Source organism: Panulirus ornatus, chromosome 48 (genome assembly GCF_036320965.1).
Source record: "Panulirus ornatus isolate Po-2019 chromosome 48, ASM3632096v1, whole genome shotgun sequence".
Taxonomy (NCBI): domain Eukaryota; kingdom Metazoa; phylum Arthropoda; class Malacostraca; order Decapoda; family Palinuridae; genus Panulirus; species Panulirus ornatus.
In genome coordinates, this window is record NC_092271.1 from 18398569 (window position 1) to 18420587 (window position 22019).

The 22019-nt window shown below is 36.7% G+C and overlaps 1 protein-coding gene across 2 annotated transcripts; it reads left to right on the forward strand.

Annotated features, from left to right (window-relative positions):
- Positions 1 to 294: 294 nt before the first annotated feature.
- On the forward strand, positions 295 to 21965 carry LOC139764171 (dimethyladenosine transferase). Of its 2 annotated transcripts, none has more exons than XM_071690725.1 (6): positions 295 to 377; positions 6689 to 6908; positions 7136 to 7345; positions 12719 to 12925; positions 15842 to 15985; positions 19506 to 21965. In XM_071690725.1, the coding sequence occupies exons 1-6, from the start codon at positions 310 to 312 to the stop codon at positions 19698 to 19700; spliced, it is 1044 nt and encodes a 347-aa protein (XP_071546826.1). In that variant the 5' UTR covers positions 295 to 309; the 3' UTR covers positions 19701 to 21965. The 2 variants fall into 2 exon arrangements, with proteins under 2 accessions (XP_071546826.1, XP_071546827.1); XM_071690726.1 differs by lacking the exon at positions 295 to 377 and adding an exon at positions 678 to 838.
- Positions 21966 to 22019: the final 54 nt, after the last annotated feature.

The window sequence follows — 22019 nt, forward strand, 5'->3', positions numbered from 1 at the left end:
ATGAACGAAGTTACATGTTTTATGATTGGTTCACATTGCGTTCCTCAGCGTTATTGGCCTAGCGGCTCCAGTGCTGATATTGGGTTTCGAAAACATTTTCAATTCGTATTTACCAACATAGTCACAGAATTGACTTATTTTAGCTGAGCTATTTTATTAGTCTTTGTTGAGATAATCACTACATGGTTATTTAGTGTACTGAAAAAATGAAGAAACTACATCCAGGTAAATTAGTAATGTATATGTGCTGTTAGTTCTTCCAGATGCAGGGGTATTTCGTCACTGATTTCATGGGTTCTATCAGCACCAATGGCGAGGCAGATGTTCTTGATCATCCTGGGAAAAGGTATCCTTTCCCAACTTGGTACCCTTTTGCTGTTAGTATGCATATCTCTGTATATACTTATACATTTTGATTTCATTGATTCTTTGGATATACATTTACATAATGTGTTAATGTTAACCAAACAGGGCCTTTCATGAAAATTACAGTATCAATGAAAATAGTCGTCACATATGCGGCAGATGTAGCAGTACGATTTAGATAATGAAAAATGAAAAATATCATTATTTATTTTATCTTAAAATTCATTTTATAAAAAAGCTATATGCAACTTTAAAGTTTATTAATATTTTTTCGATTAGAAGATTTTTTTTTCAAAGCTAAATCGCAAACACGAGGTAAACAAATCCACATGCACAACCTTAGTGATAGTGATGTGGTAGGAGGCATCTGTCGGTGAAAATCTAGGTCAGACCTCCTCTTACAGACAGATTGGCAACGTATCTATTGCATTTCTATATCAAAGATAACATTAAGGAAATTTGCATCGACGAGGTAAGTTTAACGAAATTTGTTTTGGTAATTTATTTTACGCCGGGTGATGTGTGTAATGATGTTTCATCTGCCTACATTTATCCGTAGGTTGATTGAATTTTGGTGTTGAATAAAAGCTTGGAAAACATTTGTTTCCCTTGCTGTCTGTTATCAGTTGATTAGGAAGCCGTGGGCAATCGATTTTGTATTAAACATGAGAAATTTGTAAAGAGAATGGATTCTACCCCTCCTATATTGTAATCATCAGTGAACGTCACTAAAGGCCGTAGGGCTTAGACCTTGAAAATATTAGGTTAAAGAAAAGTATTTTCACACATGTAACTAAAGTTAACTTTATATTGTGAAGAAGCCTAAGTAAATACATGGGTGGTGGACTTTTCTCACTTTGAGTGACGGCAAGGTAGTACATATGGAATCGTTATTCCGGGCTGAACATATTATAAGTAGTGCTCTAGCCCTATGGTATTAATAGTTTTAGATAGAGAGTATGCTTATAATTGAATCCTAGATAACTGCTAGGAATATTTTTGTATTGCCGTTAGGTTAGAAATTGATTAGAGAATACAATAACTGCTGCAGAGCTTTATTCAGAATACTGTATTTTAAACATGGATATGAAGTGATGTTCTCAAACGTCAAGAAAATATGGAATTGAAAATGATGTTAAGGATGCTGGTAAATGTAATATTAGGCATAACTTTTGTAAAATAGTAAAACCTATTGAAATCTCTTCAAGAAGCCACAATTATATTAGAGCTATAATGTACCAATATTGTATTCATCTATTACATGGACTTTTGCAGACCCTCCCATTTGTTGATATTTGGTGTTATGTTGTTGCTGCATTTACTTGAATGTGACTGGTATGCTTTTAACTAGAACAATGAACTTTAAGATGAGTGAATTCTTGATGATAGAATTTAACAGAACTGGTATCAATAGATTTATGTTATAAAGTGTGAGTTTTAGGTGTAGCACTTCAAACTCCTCAAAACTTAAAAAGTTTTTGTGAAATGGGTAGGGCTTTGAAGTAGAGGGAAATCGTGGGATAAATGTACTCACAATCAGTTCGTAGATGGAGCAACTTAGATTTATGAACATTTTGAAAAATCAAACTTTTCCCTGAGTTACAGGTAGTAGAGCTCTATTCTTTGCAGTGATGGGACAGTGATGAAAATGTTCACCCTGAAGATAAGGAAACTATTGAATAAAATACCCTTAAATTCTTTTTCTCATTTTTGAGAAATGTAACATTGAACAATAAATTTCTTGTTGAACCTCACTGAAAGAATATATCCATCCTCATTACTGAGTATGTGACATGTATGTCTGCATAGAATTGATAATAGAAAATAGAAAATTATGTTGCTTTTCAATATTTATAATTTCTTTTATCATACCAGGTATGTATTCTTATGTCATGTTGGTGAAATTGCTTGTAACTTAGTGCAGGTATTTATTCCCTTTTTTGCCAGAACTTTTCTCCTTAGTTAAGGATGTCACCTCCATCATAGAAAGATTATTTTATGTCATTTTGAATATCAAGTACAAAACTTTTTTGCTTGTAATAATTCCTTTTGACACTTCCAAAATATTAGATATTCTTATCCATTGACAACACAATGGACCCCTATTTTAACCTTATTACATGTACTTAATTGTATACTAATGTGTGTCTGAGATACTTCTGTTGTTAAGAAATTACAGGGTCTCCTTTTATTTCACAAGGTTAGATCTTCCTTATCTATACTCCATTTTTACAGTTGCAGTTTTTAAGTGGATGTTGTTTAAGAAATTGTAAGTAAACCTGGAAAGAAGCAAAAAAGAATTGTATTTCGGTAAGGTGAGAAGAATATTATTTTGGAAGATATTTGCAGTAAAATGTAAGGATAAAGGAAGGAATCACTCATGTATGTTGTTTGATTTTGAATGTTTTGAAGTAATTCATTGGCTCTTAGAAACTTTTATGTAGAAAAATTTATATACATTTGCAAATGAAGGTCTCAAAAATATAGAATAACAAACATGATCATTCAAGGGAAGGCCTTTGATGAAAGATTTATAATCTTATTTGTTGGCTTATCTGTTGTGAGTCATGTCTCAAGAGTATAGATAACCAATGCCTCTTGTAGCTATCATGTTTGAATGTTGGGATAGTAAACATCAGATTTCTGAGTGCTTGTCTATGTAAATATTCTGTATCAGTCTCCTGTTATCATGCACCTTATTCATTTGCTTTATGGGTATTATTGAATGCTGTACTTGTGATGCCATAGTTTTTCTTTTAAGTAGAGGAAGAATCCAAAGTAATTGAACTGGTCAGGAGTATTAAAATGAAGGATAGAATGATGAAGTTTGTGGTGATGGGTATGAAATGAGAATTGAAGCATTTTATATAAAATGATTATTAGTTTTGGGCAACTGTGAGCAAGATTGGAGTTAGTAAGAAATTGATTAGGTATGTTTTGAGTGAAATTGAGAAGGGATACATTTTTGAGATAATTGATGAAAAGCTGAGTTCAAAAATTATGAAATGGTGTTTAAGATTCTTCCTCTGAGATTTGCCTTGCCTATCATCTCCAACTGTGTGGGAGAAACTGTTCTCTTCTTGTGAAATAAAGTTTTGGGTGCAGAAGTTCCCCTAGGCATTTTGTTGGCCATCTTTAGGTCATTTAATGCTTGGATCACTTGGTGGAATTTTGAAATTTGTGTTATACTGTGAAGAAGTTGTTAATTGCATTATCTGAGAAGTAAGTTCATGTGAAAATAATGAGGAATGCCTAATTTAGGATATACAAAGGAAAGTTTCAAGAATTCATGATGATATATGGACATCAAACTGTTAAATCTAGAGATACGGGAGCTGGAAGGGAATTTGTGAAATATAAGAATTCTTAGTATACCCATTTTTTCTTTGCCAGCTTTGCCAAATGTCTTACTTGTCACTTGAAATAAAGACATAGAAAAAAAAAGTCCATATGAATGTATTATAATTCATTTTAAGATTTTCAAATAATTTTTATGCAGGACCTTTGACTGGTATGATGTATAAACACAAATGTGACACTCAGTTTTTTTACACCACCAGTGATTAGCTTCCATTATCTCGTAGATTATTGTTATCATTATCATTAGTATTAGCATTGTTATTATTGCAGCAGATGGAACCATAGTAGCTGAAGCAAGCCATAGGTAAGGTGAGGCTGTTATGGTCTTCGGCACATTGAGGAGTGTTTGAAAAGATAGGTCATTGTCTTTGATGGTAAAGATGGACATCTTTGATGTTATGGATTTCCTGTTATGTTGTTTGGATGCAAGGCATGGGTCAAAAAAATATGGAAAAGAATGGATGTGTTGGAAATGAAATGTGTAAGGACAGTATTTGATGTGTATAGAATTGATCAAATAGAAATGATAGGGTAAAAGAGGTGTTGTTAGAATATATATTAGAGAGCTAAAGAGGGTTTACTGAATTGGTTTGGACATATGAACAAAATGAGTGAGGAGAGGTTGACTAAGAAAGTATACATGTTGGAAGTGAAGGGAACAAGGATATAGGGGAAACTAAGGAGGAGGTGGCAGGAGGAAGTAAAAGATGCTTTGAGTTATTGAAGCCTAAAGTAGGGTACTGTGATACAGTGAACCAGAATGATATGGTTTGCACAGGGTTACATGCTGTCACTGGGATGAATAGGGAATATAAACTGTTTGGGGAAACCATGGATAGGGCTGTAATATTTGCCTTTTGGCCAGAGTAGATGCAAGCAAATGAGGCTGTTCTTCATCTCTTCCTGATGCTACCTTACTGATGTAGGATATGGTAAACATGTATGAGAAAAAACTGTTTTCTGTGGGGTGGGGTGGCGACAGGAATGGACAAAGGCAAGCAAGTATGAATATGCACATGTATATATATATGTATGTGTATGTATATGTTGATTTATGGGCGTTTATGTATATGTACGTGTATATGAGTGGATGGGCCATTCTTCATCTGTTTTCTGGTGCTACCTCACTTATACAGGAAACAGCAGAAGAGGGTGTGTTGAAATGGTTTGGACACTTGGAAAGAATGAGTGAGGAGAGATTGACAAAGAGGAAGTGAAGTGTTTTAGATATCTGGGAGTGGATTTGGCAACGGTTGGAAGCAGAAGTGAATCCTAGGGTGGTGGAGGGGGCGAAAATTCTAGGAGCCTTGAAGAATGTGTGGAAGTCGAGAACATTATCTCGGAAAGCAGAAATGGGTATGTTTGAAGGAATAGTGGTTCCAACAATGTTGTATGGTTGTGAGGTGTGGGCTATGGATAGAGTTGTGCAGAGGAGGGTGGATGTGCTGGAAATGAGATGTTTGAGGATAATATGTGGTGTGAGGTGGTTTGATCGAGTAAGTAATAATAGGGTAAGAGAGATGTGTGGTAATAAAAAGAGTATGGTTGAGAGAGTAGAAGAGGGTGTTTTGAAATGGTTTGGTCGCATGGAGAGAATGAGTGAGGAAAGATTGACCAAGAGGATATATGTGTCAGAGGTGGAGGGAACGAGGAGAAGTGGGAGACCAAATTGGAGGTGGAAAGATGGAGTGAAAAAGAACATGAGTGATCGAGGCCTGAACATGCAGGAGGGTGAAAGGCGTGCAAGGAATAGAGTGAATTGGAACGATGTGGTATACCGGGGTCGACATGCTGTCAATGGATTGAACCAGGGCATGTGAAGCGTCTGGGTAAACCATGGAAAGTTCTTTGGGGCCTGGATGTGGAAAGGGAGCCGTTGTTTCGGTGCATTATTACATGACAGCTAGAGACTGAGTGTGAACGAATGGGGCCTTTGTTGTCTTCTTAGCGCTACCTCGCGCACATGAGTGGGGAGGGGGTTGTTATTTCATGTGTTGCAGGGTGGCGACGGGAATGAATAAGGGCAGATAGTATGAATTATGTACATGTGTTTATATGTAAATGTCTTGTGTGTATATATATGTATACGTTGAGATGTATAGGTATGTATATGTGCATGTGTGAACGTGTATGTATATACAAGTGTATGTGGGTGGGTTGGGCCATTCTTTCATCTGTTTCCTTGCGCTACCTCGCTAACGCATATATATATATATATATATATATATATATATATATATATATATATATATATATATATATATTTATATATTTATATATATGTTTCATACATATTCGCCATTTCCTGTGCTAGCTAGGTAGTGTCAAGAACAGAGGACTGAGCCTGAGAGAGAATATCCTCACTTGTCCCCCTTTGTTCCTCCTTTTGGAAAATTAAAAGAATAGGAAGGGAGGATTTCCAGCATTATGAGGCAGGCAGGTTTGTGGAAACATCCAGGTGACATGACACCATCACTGAGTTATGGTTGATGATTATTCATTGGGTGAATTCAGGACAAATTGTCAGCTGCTATCATGGAGTAGGTGTTTTTTTTTTTTTTTTTTTAGAGATGTGAAGCATTTGTTTCATAAGAAAGCAAGAGATTAAGAGGCTTCTACCTCTTGGAATCCCAGTAAGTCTTTCAAGGCTTGTGTGATTCCAATTTTTCATACTTAGATACTTATGTTTCATATCCTCTCATTTGTCATCTTTTTCAGCATCTGAACCATCCTCTTGACCTTCCGCTTCTGTATAGTTTTTTTTTTTTTTTAATGATACTTAAGGTTTAGGACCCAATCATCTTGTGTCCAAAACTTGAGTTTTACCTTTTTGTTAAGAGTTTTATTTCCTCTCTACTAGGTATGAGATACCTCATTTTTTACAAGTTGAATTATTTACTTTTATCTGCTGAGGAATGCATTTCTAGACACTTGTCTCAATGAGGATTTGATTTCTTTACAGAATGCCGAAAGCCCCAGTGCAAAAGAAGTGCCGTACGCACAAGGAGGTGAGCCGTGTTTGCACAAAAGCAGGGGTTAAAGGAGCAAAACCTGCATCAGGTATACCCTCACAGGGACTTGTTTTCAACACAGACATAGGCCAACACATCCTTAGGAACCCTCTTGTCATAACTTCCATGGTTGAGAAAGCTGGATTAAAGGCAACAGATGTTGTACTTGAGGTAAGTGTGTAGTTGAGACCCACATTTATAAAGTTGAAATGGAAAAGTTGAGATTGCTATTAAGACATATTTAGAAAAGGATTCTTGAAAACCTTTGATGTATATATATATGAATTAAGTTGGTGATGTATACTGGAGTGATCTTTGGTACTGCAAACTAAATTTTATCTATTGTGAATGGACTTATGCATAACATTTCAAAATATTCATAATATGATAACATACAGGTAGGTCCGGGTACAGGGAATATGACAGCAAAGCTTCTGGAGCGGGTAAAACGAGTCATAGCATGTGAAGTTGATTCACGGATGGTTGCTGAGTTGCACAAGAGATTCCTATCTACTCCATTGCACTCCAAACTGGATATTAGGATTGGAGATATTTTAAAGGCAAATCTTCCTACATTTGATGTGTGTGTGGCAAATTTACCTTTCCAGGTTTGTATCTTCTGATTTTTTTAATTGATTACTTTTAAGCTAAGATATTGGGGTCTTGCACATTGATGTTGCAAATAGTAGCATTTGATTTCAGTATTTTGGAGATTAATGTGTAAGTGTTTGATATTCACGTCCAGGTCATGAATTTTATGCCTTGTGTTGACAAGGTTTCCTGGAATTGCAGGGTAACTGTTACTGTAGGTATTCTTTCTCCCCTATCCCCCGGGATAGGGGAGATAGAATACTGCCCACATATTCCCTGCTTGTCGTAGATGACTAAGAGGGGTGGGACTTAGTGGCTGGAAATCCTCCCTTCCTGTATTATTTTTAAAAAGAAGGAGCAGAGCAAGGAGCTAAGTGAGAAATTTTCCATCTAAGGCTTAGTCATCTGTTCTTGTCACTACCTCGCTCATGTGGGAAATGGTGAGTATGTATGAAAAAATCACATGAAATTCAATAAATGGTGGTTGCAAAATGTCTTGATTTTTTTTTTTTACTTTAGCTGAGATAGCACAAGTAACTTAGGCTGTAATCAGGCTATCCCATTAATGCCATATATGTATATATATATGTGGTTGAGAGAGCAGAAGAGGGTGTTTTGAAATGGTTTGGTCACATGGATTGAATGAGTGAAGAAAGATTGACCAAGAGGATTTATGTGTCAGAGGTGGAGGGAACAAGAAGTGGAAGACCAAATTGGAGGTGGAAAGATGGAGTGAATAAGATTTTGAGTGATCGGGGCCTGGACATGCAGGAGGGTGAAAGGCGTGTAAGGAATAGAGTGAATTGGAATGATGTGGTATACCGGGGTCGACGTGCTGTCATTGGATTGAAGCAGGGCTTGTGAAGTGTCTGGGGTAAACCATGGAAAGTTGTGTGGGGCCTGGATGTGGAAAGGGAGCTGTGGTTTTGGTGCATTATTACATGACAGCTAGAGACTGAGTGTGAACGAATGTGGCCTTTGTTGTCTTTTCTTACACATTACAGGGATAGCTAAGGCTGCCTCTTAAGAAACTGGGTGTCCTGTTTAGATGTTGAAAAACGTGATCTCTTTTTAACAGTTGCTTCATTTATACATGGGATTTATTTGTCCTTGTAGGGAGTACTGCTCTCACATTTGGGGGGGAGGGGGGGTTATAGCTCTGCATTCCTACTTGACAGAATTGAGTTGAGAGCAGTCCAACTTATAAACTGTCCCAGGCTAACTTCCAAACTTGACCCTCATGCCCATTGCTGCAATGTTGGTTCACTTTCCCTCTTCTATAGGTATTATTTTGGTTTTTGCTCCTGAAAGCTGGCTGCTTGCATGCCCACACTACTAGCTAGACCACACAATACTCAGCATGCTGTTGCATCACATGATTACTGTTTGGCCGTTGGCAACTCAAGGATGGGCCATTTTGATTCCTGCTTCTTTCCCTACATGTTGAGGCTTTGGAACTCTTTACCTTCTCATTTCTTTCTCAATAACTATGGCCTGGCACATTTCGAAAGACAGGATTTTCACTTCCTCCAAGATTCGTGAATACTTTCCATTGTCTTTTCTTTTTCTGTTTCATTATTCTTTATATTTCAATTAAGGCATGGCCTTGATATGGATTTTTGTCTGTGACTGGAGCCTTCGACATAAAACAAAAGACTTAAGTGAGTGTATGATGGAGAATACTAAGATGGGGCCTCAGTGAATGTAAAACCCCTTCCCATTCAGTACAAATAGTAATTACATGTAAACATACAGGTAATGAGGGAAGTGGAGAGTGAGGAGGATTGCATCAGCTTATAATGGTGCATAGACAGATTCCAAAATTGGTTTGACATATGGTTGATGAAATTTAACTCAGGTAAATGTTATGCAGTTGTTAAGAATGGAACACAGTGAAAAAAGTCTTCGGTAGAAGCTTCAGGATTCTGTTTGTAAGAGGGACTTGGGATTTGACATTGTCCCTAAACAGTTGCAGAGTGCCACATCAGGAGAATAACAGAGGAGACAGACCCTTAGCTGGCAAGTACTGTAATAGCTTTCAAGGATATGGTTAAGGAAATATTTAGCTAGCTTTTCATGATGAAACCTGCATAAGGCCAAAACTCAAATATGCTTCTCAAGCTCGGCCAACACACCTGAAGAACCACAAAGAGATAAGAGAGAAGGGTTACAGGAGGGCAACAAAGGCGGTATCAGATCTAAGAAAGCTGATTTTCAGGAAAAGGCGAGAGGCCATGAAGTTTGCCTACCATGGAAGAGAGAAGAGTGAGGGCTGACCTGATCACAACTCTTTAAGATTCTAACCAGATTGATGATGCAGACAATGAACAGTTCTTTGAATTGTATGGGGATGGAACAACCAGAACACATATCATAGATTTAAGCAAGACTCTTTAAAAAGATGTAAAGAAGTAATTTTATGGTATAAGATTGGTGGATGAGTGAAATGAATTGAATAAAGATGTGGTAAATGTGGACCGCATGCTGGAGTTTCGATGAGTGTAAGACAGTTAAGAATGTTCAAGAGATAGGGCCTCACAAGTGTAAAATTTTCTTCCTGTTTTTTATGGGTATCAGACACACACACACATGCATGTACGTGCACAGAGTTAGTGAAAGAAGTTGAGAAACTGAGAAGTAAAAGATCATTGACAGTTTCATGAGATGAGAGAGGAGCATAGAGATCTGAAAAATGTAACTAGTGAGTATGAACGGAGATTCATAGTAATGGGTTCAGAAAGAAAAGAGAATTAATTAATTGAAAAGCAAAAAACTTCAGATTTATTTTCTAGATATCCTAGAAGCTGTTCAGTTAGAAAAGGGATTATAACTCATAAAGAATCTATTGAAAATGGTGGGCAAGTAGGAGGATCAAGAGCAGTTTTGGGGGCTGATCAACAGATACAGAACATGAAGGCTGATGTAGTGGAATAGAAACCTGAGGACAAAGAGATAGAGAGGCACAGGACAGAAATTGATAAGGCGAAAGGTGTTAGATTTATCCTCCATGGAAGAGAGAAGAGTGAGGGTTGTCCTGATCATAACCCTTATGTTTGAAAATCAGATTGATAACATAGTGAAGAGTTCCTCAAAGATTGTAGAAGTAAAACAACCAGAGGATATAACATGAAATTAAGCATGAAACCTGTTAAAATGTTGTAAAAAAGTAATTTTTTAGTAAGAGGATGGTAGTAGAATGGAAGAAGCTTGATAAGGACACAGATGCATTGTCAAACATAAGTTTTAAAGGTTGTATGATAATAGAAAATGTTTGTATTAAACTCCCTCCCGTAACAGCACAATTAGGCAATTACAAATAGGTAAATACACACCTGGCACCAATAAGGCAATTACAAATGGGTAAATACACACCTGGCACCAGAGTTCCATCTTAGAAGGATAGTTAAGACCAACTTTTTGTGGGTAAATATTAGAATTGCATTTAAGTTCATAAGAAAATATTCAGCAAAGTGTTCATGTCTTGTATGAGGCCAAAACTAGAATGTATTTCTAAAGTTTGAACATTGCACCTAAAGAAGCACAAAGAGCTGATAGAGATGGTCCAGAGGAGGGCAACAGAGACGGTACTAGAATTAAGGGAGTTGGGTTACAGGGAAATGCCAGAGTCCGTGGATTAACCCACCATTGAAGGAGGAGAGTAAGAGGTTACCTGATCACAATCTGTAAGTTTCTAAACCAGACTGATGAAGAAGACAGTAAACAGGTCAGTGAAAGATGTAGCGATTGAACAACCTGAGGACTAACAAAGTTATGCAGCAGACTTGTTAAAAAGATGTAAAGAAGCAATTTCACTTTGTAACAGTGATTAATGAAAAGAATAGACTGAATGAGAAAATTTAAGTGTGGGCAGCATATAAAAGTTTCATGATATTTAGTTTTCTTCTGGATTTTTGAAGCTCCCCTAGATAGATAAAAGAATGCCTTCAAATCCCATTTTCTGTTTCTTGGGTTTTGGAACGTGATTTTTTGACACCCTTATTACTTCCCCTTTGACCCTCTACATAAGGGTTGTTGAAGTCCTTGTTGTTGTTTGGTCAAGAAATTTTTACCTGTCCAACCATGAGAATACTTTCATATGAATCATACCATGTCATGGATTAAGTCTTTTTCATTACAGGGTTTCAAAACATTAAGCTTGTGAGCTTAGAATACTTTGGTGTTGTGCCCTTTTTAAAGACTGCATTTACAGTTTTTTCTTTTGTTTACCAAATATATAGAGATCTTTGGAGGTGAGCAAGGTCTCCATTCTTTTCTGGTTTGCAAGCCAGTTTGAAACCTTTCTCAGAAAAACTATTTCTTTTGGACTTATATGTGTTTCAGTAGTTCAACCTGGCCTCCTTTAGAGCCAAGTCAGTAAGATATTTCCTTGCTAGCCTTTTATGAGGAAGTTTTTCCTTGTGAGGTGAAGGATCAGTAAAGTGCCATGATACAACTCTGGGTATGTTACTGGTCATCTTTTCCCTGTCAAGAAGTTTTCCTCTAAACTTCCACCTCCATGTTGTCATATATTCATTAGTTCACAAGACAGACCAACCTTGGAGAACTGTGGGTTTTTAAGAATTATTGTTTCCTGCCTTACCTTCCATCCAAAAAAAACTTTCCCTTACCTGACTGTGGTTGCGATTTGGTTCATGTCTTTTGTCCTTGGAATTATAAGGTTTTCAGTATGTGTGGCTTAGTAGGTGGTGGGATGATAGTGGCTGCTAATTAGATTTGAGTTCTGAACTATTGCTGCAGCCACTGTTTAGGTGGTTCATGAAAGGTGAGAGGTGTAAGCCTCACCAGAATGAGTGGGGTTAAAGAATTCTAACTTCTAGAGGTAATTGGATGAATCTCATTATTTTGTGGGACTGAAACATTGATAAACAGTTTTTCAATCTTCAAAACTCAATTTTTTGACTTTTAAGATCAATATGCAGTACTTAACATATAAAGCATAGTGAAATTACGTAAAAGCTCCATATTGATGAATTTGACTACACATACATTAAGTTCAGGTTTCCATTTGTCCACTCTTATAAGAGAATATGTATCTTTAGTGTTTTGATATTAATGGAGTATTCTCAGACATGTCTTTCTTGATTTTGATTTCACATTGTGTCCCTTTATCATAATACAAGTGCTGTACCCTCTGAAATCCATTTATGGCTCTTTATGTGCCAAAGTATTTCATTTTAAGAGAGATTAAGATGTGAAGTAAGGTGGTCTAGTTATATTTTGGTAACCTCAGCCAGGGGTATACAGAAACTTGGCATTGTAAGCTGTAGATTTATATTTCAGATGTTTTGCCCACTTTTGTGGTATAATGTATTAGCAATTGAACAATCATCATCTTAGTGTATTCAAGTCTCCTTTTTATCAACCAACAGATTTCATCACCATTTGTTTTCAAGCTTCTCCTTCATCGGCCACTGTTCAGATGTGCAGTACTAATGTTTCAGCAGGAATTTGCTGAACGGTTAATTGCTCGGCCAGGTGACAAGTTGTACTGCCGACTGACTGCCAATACTCAGTTGTTAGCTAAAGTGGATCATCTCATGAAAGTTGGAAAAAACAACTTTAGACCTCCTCCTAAGGTATAATCATATGTAGAAGTTTATAATTCATAGCAGTGTCAGAATATGTAATGAGGAATCATGTTAAAGTGACAATATTGTGGAAGTACAGCTATAGAGTGGATGTGAACAAGTGGGGCTATTCTTCATCAATTCCTAATGCAAACTTCCTAATGCAGGAAATGACAGATGAGTTTGAGAAAAGATTTGAAATGCAAGGAAATTGGTAAAGATCACTCTTTTCTTGTAATGGAAAAATGATACTTTCAGGTGAATATACGTTGAATCTGAATTTGCTGTGAAATGGATGAAATAGTTTACCTCAACACAACCTCATCTAGGAAATATGTTTTTAAGATAGAAAACAGTTTTACAGTTTTTATAAGATTGAAAATATAGATATGAACAAAAGAGATAGATAACTTGTGTATTATAGTAGGAATAAGAAGACTACATAGATTATAAAATGTGAAATGATATGTAAAGAAGTCATTACAATCTTTTGAGATCATATAGTGAATTAGAATGTGATTAGTTGGTCAATGAGATGTATAGTACCTTCCATTTTTTAAGGGATTGAGGTAATGTAGGTATTTTTGTGGAGTGTTTCACATCATAACAATTGTCAGGAAACTCAACAAAGTTGATTACTTTGCAATCTGTGAGCAAAAGGCACTGCCCTCAGCCATCATAAGGCTCATGGCCTGGCATGCGATGTACTGTATGTAGTGTATGATGAATTGTATTTGATTTGGGAGTTTTTTTTTTAAAGGTTTTTTTTTAGATTCATTTTTTGTGGAGTTACTGGAACCTGATAAACTTTCTTGTAAGTGTTGTTGTATGTATCAAAAAATAGCTAGCAAAACATTAGAAGAAAAATTAGATAGAAATAATTCATAAGTTGTGCAGTCCATCTCCCCAGCCACACGTACAACTGTGCCTACAAAACAGAGCTATTCCTGGTACAAAATAGCGTACTGAGATACATATGATAACTTTGCCCAAATTTTAGCTGCAAACCCACTGAACATGATCACTGCAATAACACTCCTGAAAACATTCACCAACCCATACTTCAGCTCACCATTCATAACAACTGATACATACAGACAGTCTGAATAAACTATCCAACATCCCTTAGAAATTCCCTTGTCTTATAGCCACATCAGTATTCAATTACTATAGTTGGTAACACTGACATTGGTATTCAGCTAACTAGAAAGTAATTATCACGAACTTTTGGCTTCACAACAAAACATTGTAGAATTGTCAGACGTAATATTAGTCTTGAAACTTGAAAAAGCAGTAAATCTACCCTCTTTTTACCCCTCCATTTTGATGCAGTCCACTGTCTCCAAAGCCCTTGATGGTTGATTCTTAAAGGAGTCAACCCTGATTGTCACCTTTTTCCTTACAATGTATTTTCATCCCTAAATAATTCAACACCACTCCACACCAGACTTACATAACATGTAATGGATAGTTTCCACCACTTCAGGCCATCCAGTCTATACTGCAGTGGACATCAGCAAAACACTTGACACCATGCCTCCTCACATGCTCTTAGACAAAATATTCAACATTATACTAAGGAAAAATGGTGGTTAGCAAATTTTCTCTTGTCAAATATGTCACCTACTGTGATATCCCAACCTTGTTCCTAAGGCACTGGTCTGTACCCCACCTGCTTCAGTTTCTAACTTCATAACAACCCATCCCCACCCAGATTTTACTATCACATCACAACATGCCAAAATTCACCAGTTTCTCATGTTTCTCACTCAAGTGGAGATCAAACATAGATCTTCATATAACATTGCTCAGCCTTCTCCATCTTAACAAAGCACCACATATATGGAATCACATATGATATATATAGTGTTATTATTCTCATGTCAGCATCTGGACAAACAAAAAACAAAAACTTATCACTTGTATTCATACAGATTCAAACTTTGTCCAGCCAAAAAAAAAAACAACTTTCCATTCCTTACAGACATTTTATATGGACAGTTATACACTATGCATCCACAATATGCTAAATTAAAAACACTGAGTAGCACAAGATAAAATCACTAGCATTGATCACTTTTTTGCAGACCCAAACCTACCACTTAAAGACATTTAGATATGACTGTTATACAACTTACTACAACCACACATCATCCCACTCAATCCTGCCACACTATCTCAACTCAACAAACTCTAGACCCAAACCTACCACTTAAAGACATTTAGATATGACTGTCATACAACTTAATTCAACCACACACCATCCCACTCAATCTTGCCACACTATCTCAAGCCAATAAACTCTTCTCATAAAGAAGGAACACAACCCAACCTCATATGTCAGTCATCTAAACAGTCATATTCCTATCAACGGCCAAACACATTTTGCTTACCATACTTAAACAGTGAGGGGGGGGCGGGGCCCCCCCCCCCCCCCCCCCCCCCCGACACACACACACACACACACACACACCATTTTCAGCAAACATTTGATGCGTAAACATCATCATTAATTTCCTCCAAGTGTTTTAAGCTGATAATGGTCCATAAAAACATTGTGATACATAACAGAGCTGTTGCTGCCATGACGCATAGTGTAAGCAGCACTGTTTTAAAGCTGTCTCATAAGTTTGTTTAGTAAATCTTTACCTTACACTTATTCATCATTTTGTTTTTATTAACTTCCTTATGAAATAGTTTTGTATTTTCCTGTGTATTTTCGTTCATTTTTATAAGAGATCCGCAAGTGCTTTCTTTGTATTTATATGTACTTCCTTTCTATCCAGGACTTTATATCCTACATTCTGTTCTTCAGTTATTAAAATTTTTTTGGAAGATTCAGCATTTACTTAAACTTACATTTTATCAGGTTAAGATTTAAGAATTTAAAAAGCAAGAAAACTTTCAATCGTTTCATTTCCTTAGGTTGAATCATCAGTTGTGAGGATTGAGCCTAAGAATCCTGTTCCAAATATTAATTTCTCTGAATGGGATGGACTCCTTCGTATTGTCTTTGTTAGAAAAAACAAGACTCTTTCTGCTGCTTTCAAACATTCATCTGTATTGCAGGTCAGTTTCAAAATTGTTTAATGTACATTTTAGCAAGAATGTCACATATTGCATGGTATTCTCTAAAACCTTGTATGATATTGGAAGTTCATAATTGTTTACCAAATATCAGCATCCTTCTGGAGGTAATTTTTACATGATTGAAGTATGTTGTTTCATCAGTTGCATAAAGAACTTGGACATGCAGATCTTCAGTTTATATTTTTTTTATTATTTTGCTTTGTTGCTGTCTCCCACGTTAGCGAGGTAGTGCAAGGAAACAGATGAAAGAATGGCCCAACCCACCCACATACACATGTATATACATACACGTTCACACACGCAAATATACATACCTATACATCTCAACGTATGCATATATATACACACAAAGACATGCACATATATACACATGTACATAATTCATACTGTCTCCCTTTATTCATTCCCCTCGCCACCCCGCCACACATGAAATAACAATCCCCTCCCCCCTCATGTGTGCAAGGTAGCGCTAGGAAAAGACAACGAAGGCCACATTCGTTCACACTCAGTCTCTAGCTGTCAGTTTATTTATCTATTGATTTATTAATTTATTTTTGGTAACATAGTGTGGATCAAGTGTATAGAAGAATGCCCCTCCTGCCAGAATTATTCTGCAGATCTAGGGTCCCATCTTTACAGACTGCAAAGTACAGAGACACCAAGTTCTTGGGATTTAGATTTGTTACCATGCTAGGCTTAGATTTAATATGGTATATTATATGTGACAGAGAGTGGATGTGAGCAAATAAGGCCATTTCTTTGTCTTATCCTAGCACTTTTGTTGACGGAAATGAGGAACACATACTTGGCTTATGTAAGACATGAGTTTATTAATCTGAAAGGGAAGATTTTATCAAACAACTTTAAGAATCCCTCGCTCCTCCCAAAAATTAAATGCACCCCATTCGATGATTTGGATGAAGTTTATAAAGGCTTGCACCTTTTGTGGAAATTAATTTTTCAATGCTAGGGTTCCCAACCTCAACCTTACAGTCAGGAAAGGATGCCCAGTTTTCTGGAGTATACTTGCTACCCTTCCATTAGATTTATTTTAAAGAATAGTGAAAAGATATATGGCTTAGTTATGACTGAAGCATAGTTATGTAAAAGTGTATATATGTATATTTCATGTGTTGTGGGTTGGTGACAGGAATGAATAAAGGCAGCAAGTATGAATTATGTACATGTGTATATAGGTATATGTGTGTGTGTGTATATTTATGTTGAGATGTATAGGTATGTATATGTGTGTGTGTGTGGACGTGTATGTATATACATGTGTATGTGGGTGGGTTGGGCCATTCTTTTGTCTGTTTCCTTGTGCTACCTCGCTAACGTGGGAGACAGTGACAAAGTATAATAAATATAAAATGTTCTTGTCTGACTACAGTACATTGTTAAATCATGGAATTGTTATTTTATTTGATATTGCATAAGTAAAAAGCTGTGGTTTCGGTGCATTACACATGACAGCTAGAGACTGAGTGTGAATGAATGTGGCCTTTTTTGTCTTTTCCTAACACTCCTTGCGCGGGGGGGAGGGGGTGCCATTTCAAGTGTGGTAGGGTGGCGTCGGGAATGGATGAAGGCAGCAAGTATGAATATGTACATGTGTATATATATGTATATGTCTGTGTATTTATATGTATATATACATTGAAATGTATAGGTATGTATATGTGCGTGTGTTGGCGTTTATGTATATACATGTGTATGTGGGTGGGGTGGGCCATTCTTTCGTCTGTTTCCTTGCACTACCTTGCTACCACGGGAGACAGCGACAGAGTATAATGATAATAAACAAAGCATTCAGTAACATAAAGTATTGGTCCTGACCTGGATTCTTTTATATATTCTGTGGCTTTGACCTAGTTTCTTTCTGTGTGTACCTTCCGGTAATCTTTCTTTTTCTTTCACGTTTGTTCACTGTTTCCCACTTTAGCATGGTAATGCCAGGAAGAGACGAAGAACGGCTGCATTCACACACACTCTTTTATGCAGTTTGTTATTTCTTTGACAGTTCTCTTTCTTAAGAGTGCTTTTTCTTTATATTAATTATACTTTTGACATTATAACTTTTGTCCACTTACCAGTATTGAAACATTTAACTTTAAATGGGTATTGGAACATATGGTATTTTAGGTATTGCATTGTTTCATTGTAGTAATTGCCCGAGGAATTAGTGGCCAGTCGTGGATAGTACATTTTTTCATTTATTGTACTGAGCACATGTCATTTACCTGCCTAATCATGTACATTTCACAGGCTTTTGTAAATTATGTCTTGAACACTCCTGTTTTTGTGCTTAGTATATAACATGGAGCTTAGATAACATTAGGGAGTAGAAGTAAGATGTAAAATTAGATGCAACTAAGATTATGTTTGTAATCTCTCAGATGAATGTTAGTCACAAGCAAATCAGCTGTATTTACAAATATATTTTACAGGTATGTAGAAAAATTGGTTGGGTGTATGCTTTTTATAGCGTTGACTTCTCTTTAGCTTATAGTTTGTGGTTTACCGTTAAACCACTTCGAGAGTTTGAATAATGAATTATATTCATAAGCACAAAGAAAGTGTTTATTTTGTGTTGTGAGAAGATTGCTTTTTATCACAAGGCATTACTGTTGCTGTCTGAAATTACTGAATTAACATCACAGTAACACATCTGGATCTGGTGTGTGCAGTTTAAAGGCAGTAGTGTCATAATTGTGTTTGAAAGTTTGTGTAAGATTTGTTGTGGAGTACATTCACGTGAATGAAATAAGATGTTCTAGTTCATATGAATGAGGGTACAGCATCGGATGATGATGTTGAAGTATCAGAGACACTGGGTACTGGGTTAGAAGAAATATGGCTTGTTTGAATGATTCTCACTTACAACTTTAAGGGTGCTTCAGAAATTTTAAAATTTTGATAAGTTTGTGCATACATTAAACACTAGAAAAAGAAATAGAATTAATGTACTCATTGACAAGCATGCAGAGTAGAGGTTGTTGGATGAGAATATATTAAGAAGGTTGGCAGGTGGAATGTCTGATAATTTGTTTGTGATGGGAGTAGGAAAGTTTATGGTGGTGTTAGGAAAAGGGAATATTATATATGTGCAAAATTATTGATGAAAATTATTGAGCCTGGACAAATAGGCCTATGCAAAAGATAGCTAAAGAGTGAGAGAAGATTGAAAGGGTGAGTGCAGAGAGAGCAAGGATAGTGCAAGAGGAGTGTTAGATGGTTGAAATAGCAAACTATTTATGATGCTGGTGAATTATGCAGTATGTGGAAGGTGGAGTATGACTGTATGGGAAAGGGCAGTAAGTAGTTAGGTGAGGAAGTTGAATTGCCAGTGAAAGAGAAGAGGGAGATACATGAACAGTTCCTGAAGTTGGCAATAAACTTACAGAAAGAAGCTGTGATGATCATATGTATTTTAGTATCTTAAATAGTTGGATAGTTTGCATGAAAGCCTAAGTATTTTACGATATATCTTGCTTTCCAGACACTTGATAAAAACTACAAGACTTGGTGTTCGCTGCAGGAGAAAAAGATCCCTGAAGGTTTTGTTTTGAAGGAGAAGGTACAAGAAATTCTTATTGATGGAAAATTTGACAAGAAGCGTGCAAGACAAATGGATCAGGATGACTTTTTAGCACTGTTACATGCTTTTAATAAAGAAGGAATACATTTTGTTTAGGCTTTTAAATTGTATAGTGTAGAAAACTTATTTATCTTCTCATATGCAAAGTTAACATTAATTTTAGAATTTTGACAGTGTTTGAGCTCCTCTGAGAATGTCTTATGCTGGAAACGTTTGTGTAAGTGTCAGTGCCAATGACAGCCACTAGAAGGTTTTATAGATGGACTGGGGACATTTGTTCCCCTGGACACAGCTTGTAGTTTTTTGCAAGAGGGGCTAGAATATATATTTTTGTAAACGAAGGTATTTGCAAACTCCAGATGAATGCCTAAATGGATGCACTGCAGTCTTCCAGTGTCCATATGAAAAGTAGGTGTTTCTGTATCAGGCTCTTCCTACATGAGGTTATACTGCAATTGAAGATTCACCTTTGGCAAGGTTATATTACTGTCAGTAGATGAAAGGAGTATAATCTCACTGAAGACCTTGTCACTCCAAAGAAGTTCAACTCTCGGATAATGATTATAGTGCAGCCTTGGAACTGAAGTAAACATGTAAAAGGGATCCTGGGTATGTATTATTAAAAAAGTATTTATTACAAATAGACATGGAGTATTAGATATTAATGTATTAGATTAATGAAGTTGACCAATGCTATATCTTTCTTTCGTATATGTTTTACATTTCTTACATTAGTAAGATAGAGCCAGGAATAGATAAAGAAATAGCCTCATTTGCACATATCCACTCTAACTGTCATGTATATTATGCACCAAAACCATATCCCCCATTAACAACTAGGCTCTATTGGCTTTTCCGTGATTTCCCTAGATTGCCTTATGTGCCCTAGTTTAGCCCATTGACAGCACGTCATTCCTTGTAAAGCACATTTCTCCACAATTTGTTCTATCCCTTGCATGCCTTGTTCCCTCCTGCATGTTCAGGCTTTAAAGCATCTTTTTCTTTACTTCATCTTTCCACCTCCTGCTTGGTCTCCTACTTTTCCCTGTACCTTCCACCTCTGATTTTTTTCATACATATTCACCATTTCCCTTGTTAGTGAGGTTGCAATCAAGAACAGAAGATAGAGCCTTAGAAGGAAGACTAGAGCCTTAGAGGGAAGACTCCTCTCTTAGTCTCCTTTTCTACTCCCTCTTTTGGAAAAGTAAAACTAGAGGGGAGGATTCCCAGGCCCCACTCCCACCCCTTTTAGTTGCCTTCTACAACACATAGGGAATATGAGGGAAGTATTCTTTCTCCCCATCACAAGGAAACAGACGAAAGAAATGGCCCAACCCACCCCCATACACATGTATATACATACACTTCCACACACGCAAATATACATACTCATACATCTCACTGTACACATATATATACACACACACAGACACATACATATATATACACATGCACACAATTCATATTGTCTGCCTTTATTCATTCCCATTGCCACCTCGCCACACATGGAATAACATCCCCCTCCCCCCTCTTGTGTGCGAGGTAGCGCTAGGAAAAGACAACAAAGGCCCCATTCGTTCACACTCAGTCTCTAGCTGTCATGCAATAATGCCCGAAACCACAGCTCCCTTTCCACATCCAGGCCCCACAGAATTTTCCATGGCTCACCCCAGACGCTTCACATGCCCTGATTCAATCCATTGATAGCACGTCGACCCTGGTATACCACATCGATCCAATTCACTCTATTCCCTGCCCGCCTTTCACCCTCGTGCATGTTCAGGCCTCAATCACTCAAAATCTTTTTCGCTCCATCTTTCCACCTCCAATTTGGTCTCCCCAAATTTTCAAACTATTTTGATTTGTTTAGTGAATGACCTTACAACCCAGCAGGATTTAGTTTTGCTTCCACATTAATGGTGAATAGTTTCATTTTCAATTCGTATCTTCCGCTCCAAAATGTTTCACAAGCAAAATCGGTGGACTAGAGCATATGAAAGAGCTTCAATTGTATAGTCTAGAGTGTGAAAGAGAGAGATACATGATAAAGTATTTCTGGCAAGAAATGTTTTAAACCTGAAAGCAACACAGCAAGGAAGATAAGTGTCATTAAGTCAAGTTTAATACCTTGAAATCATACCAAGGATATTTATTTAATGCAGTGTCAGGAGAGTTGAGAAATACTGAGTAACTACAGGAACATTCAATGAAAAGAGGCTTTGATACAAGATTGAACATAGTACTGGATGAACTTAGGATTAATGGCTACACTAAAGGAGTAGCTGAAGGGAAAAAAATATACTACAAGCAAGATAAGTGATGAGAAAAGGAGGGAAGGCTAAGACAAAAAGCATTGTTTAGCAAACAAATGCTGAGCACTTCTTGCTAGCTGTGCACTCTTTTAAATATCATCTT

Bases quoted from the DNA above. Each gene is read 5' to 3' on its own strand.
- LOC139764171 (XM_071690725.1), top strand. From the start codon at position 310: ATGGCGAGGCAGATGTTCTTGATCATCCTGGGAAAAGGTATCCTTTCC. The intron at 7,346-12,718 runs GTTTGTATCTTC...ATCAACCAACAG, and splicing joins TGGCAAATTTACCTTTCCAG to ATTTCATCACCATTTGTTTT. The intron at 12,926-15,841 runs GTATAATCATAT...TCATTTCCTTAG, and splicing joins ACTTTAGACCTCCTCCTAAG to GTTGAATCATCAGTTGTGAG.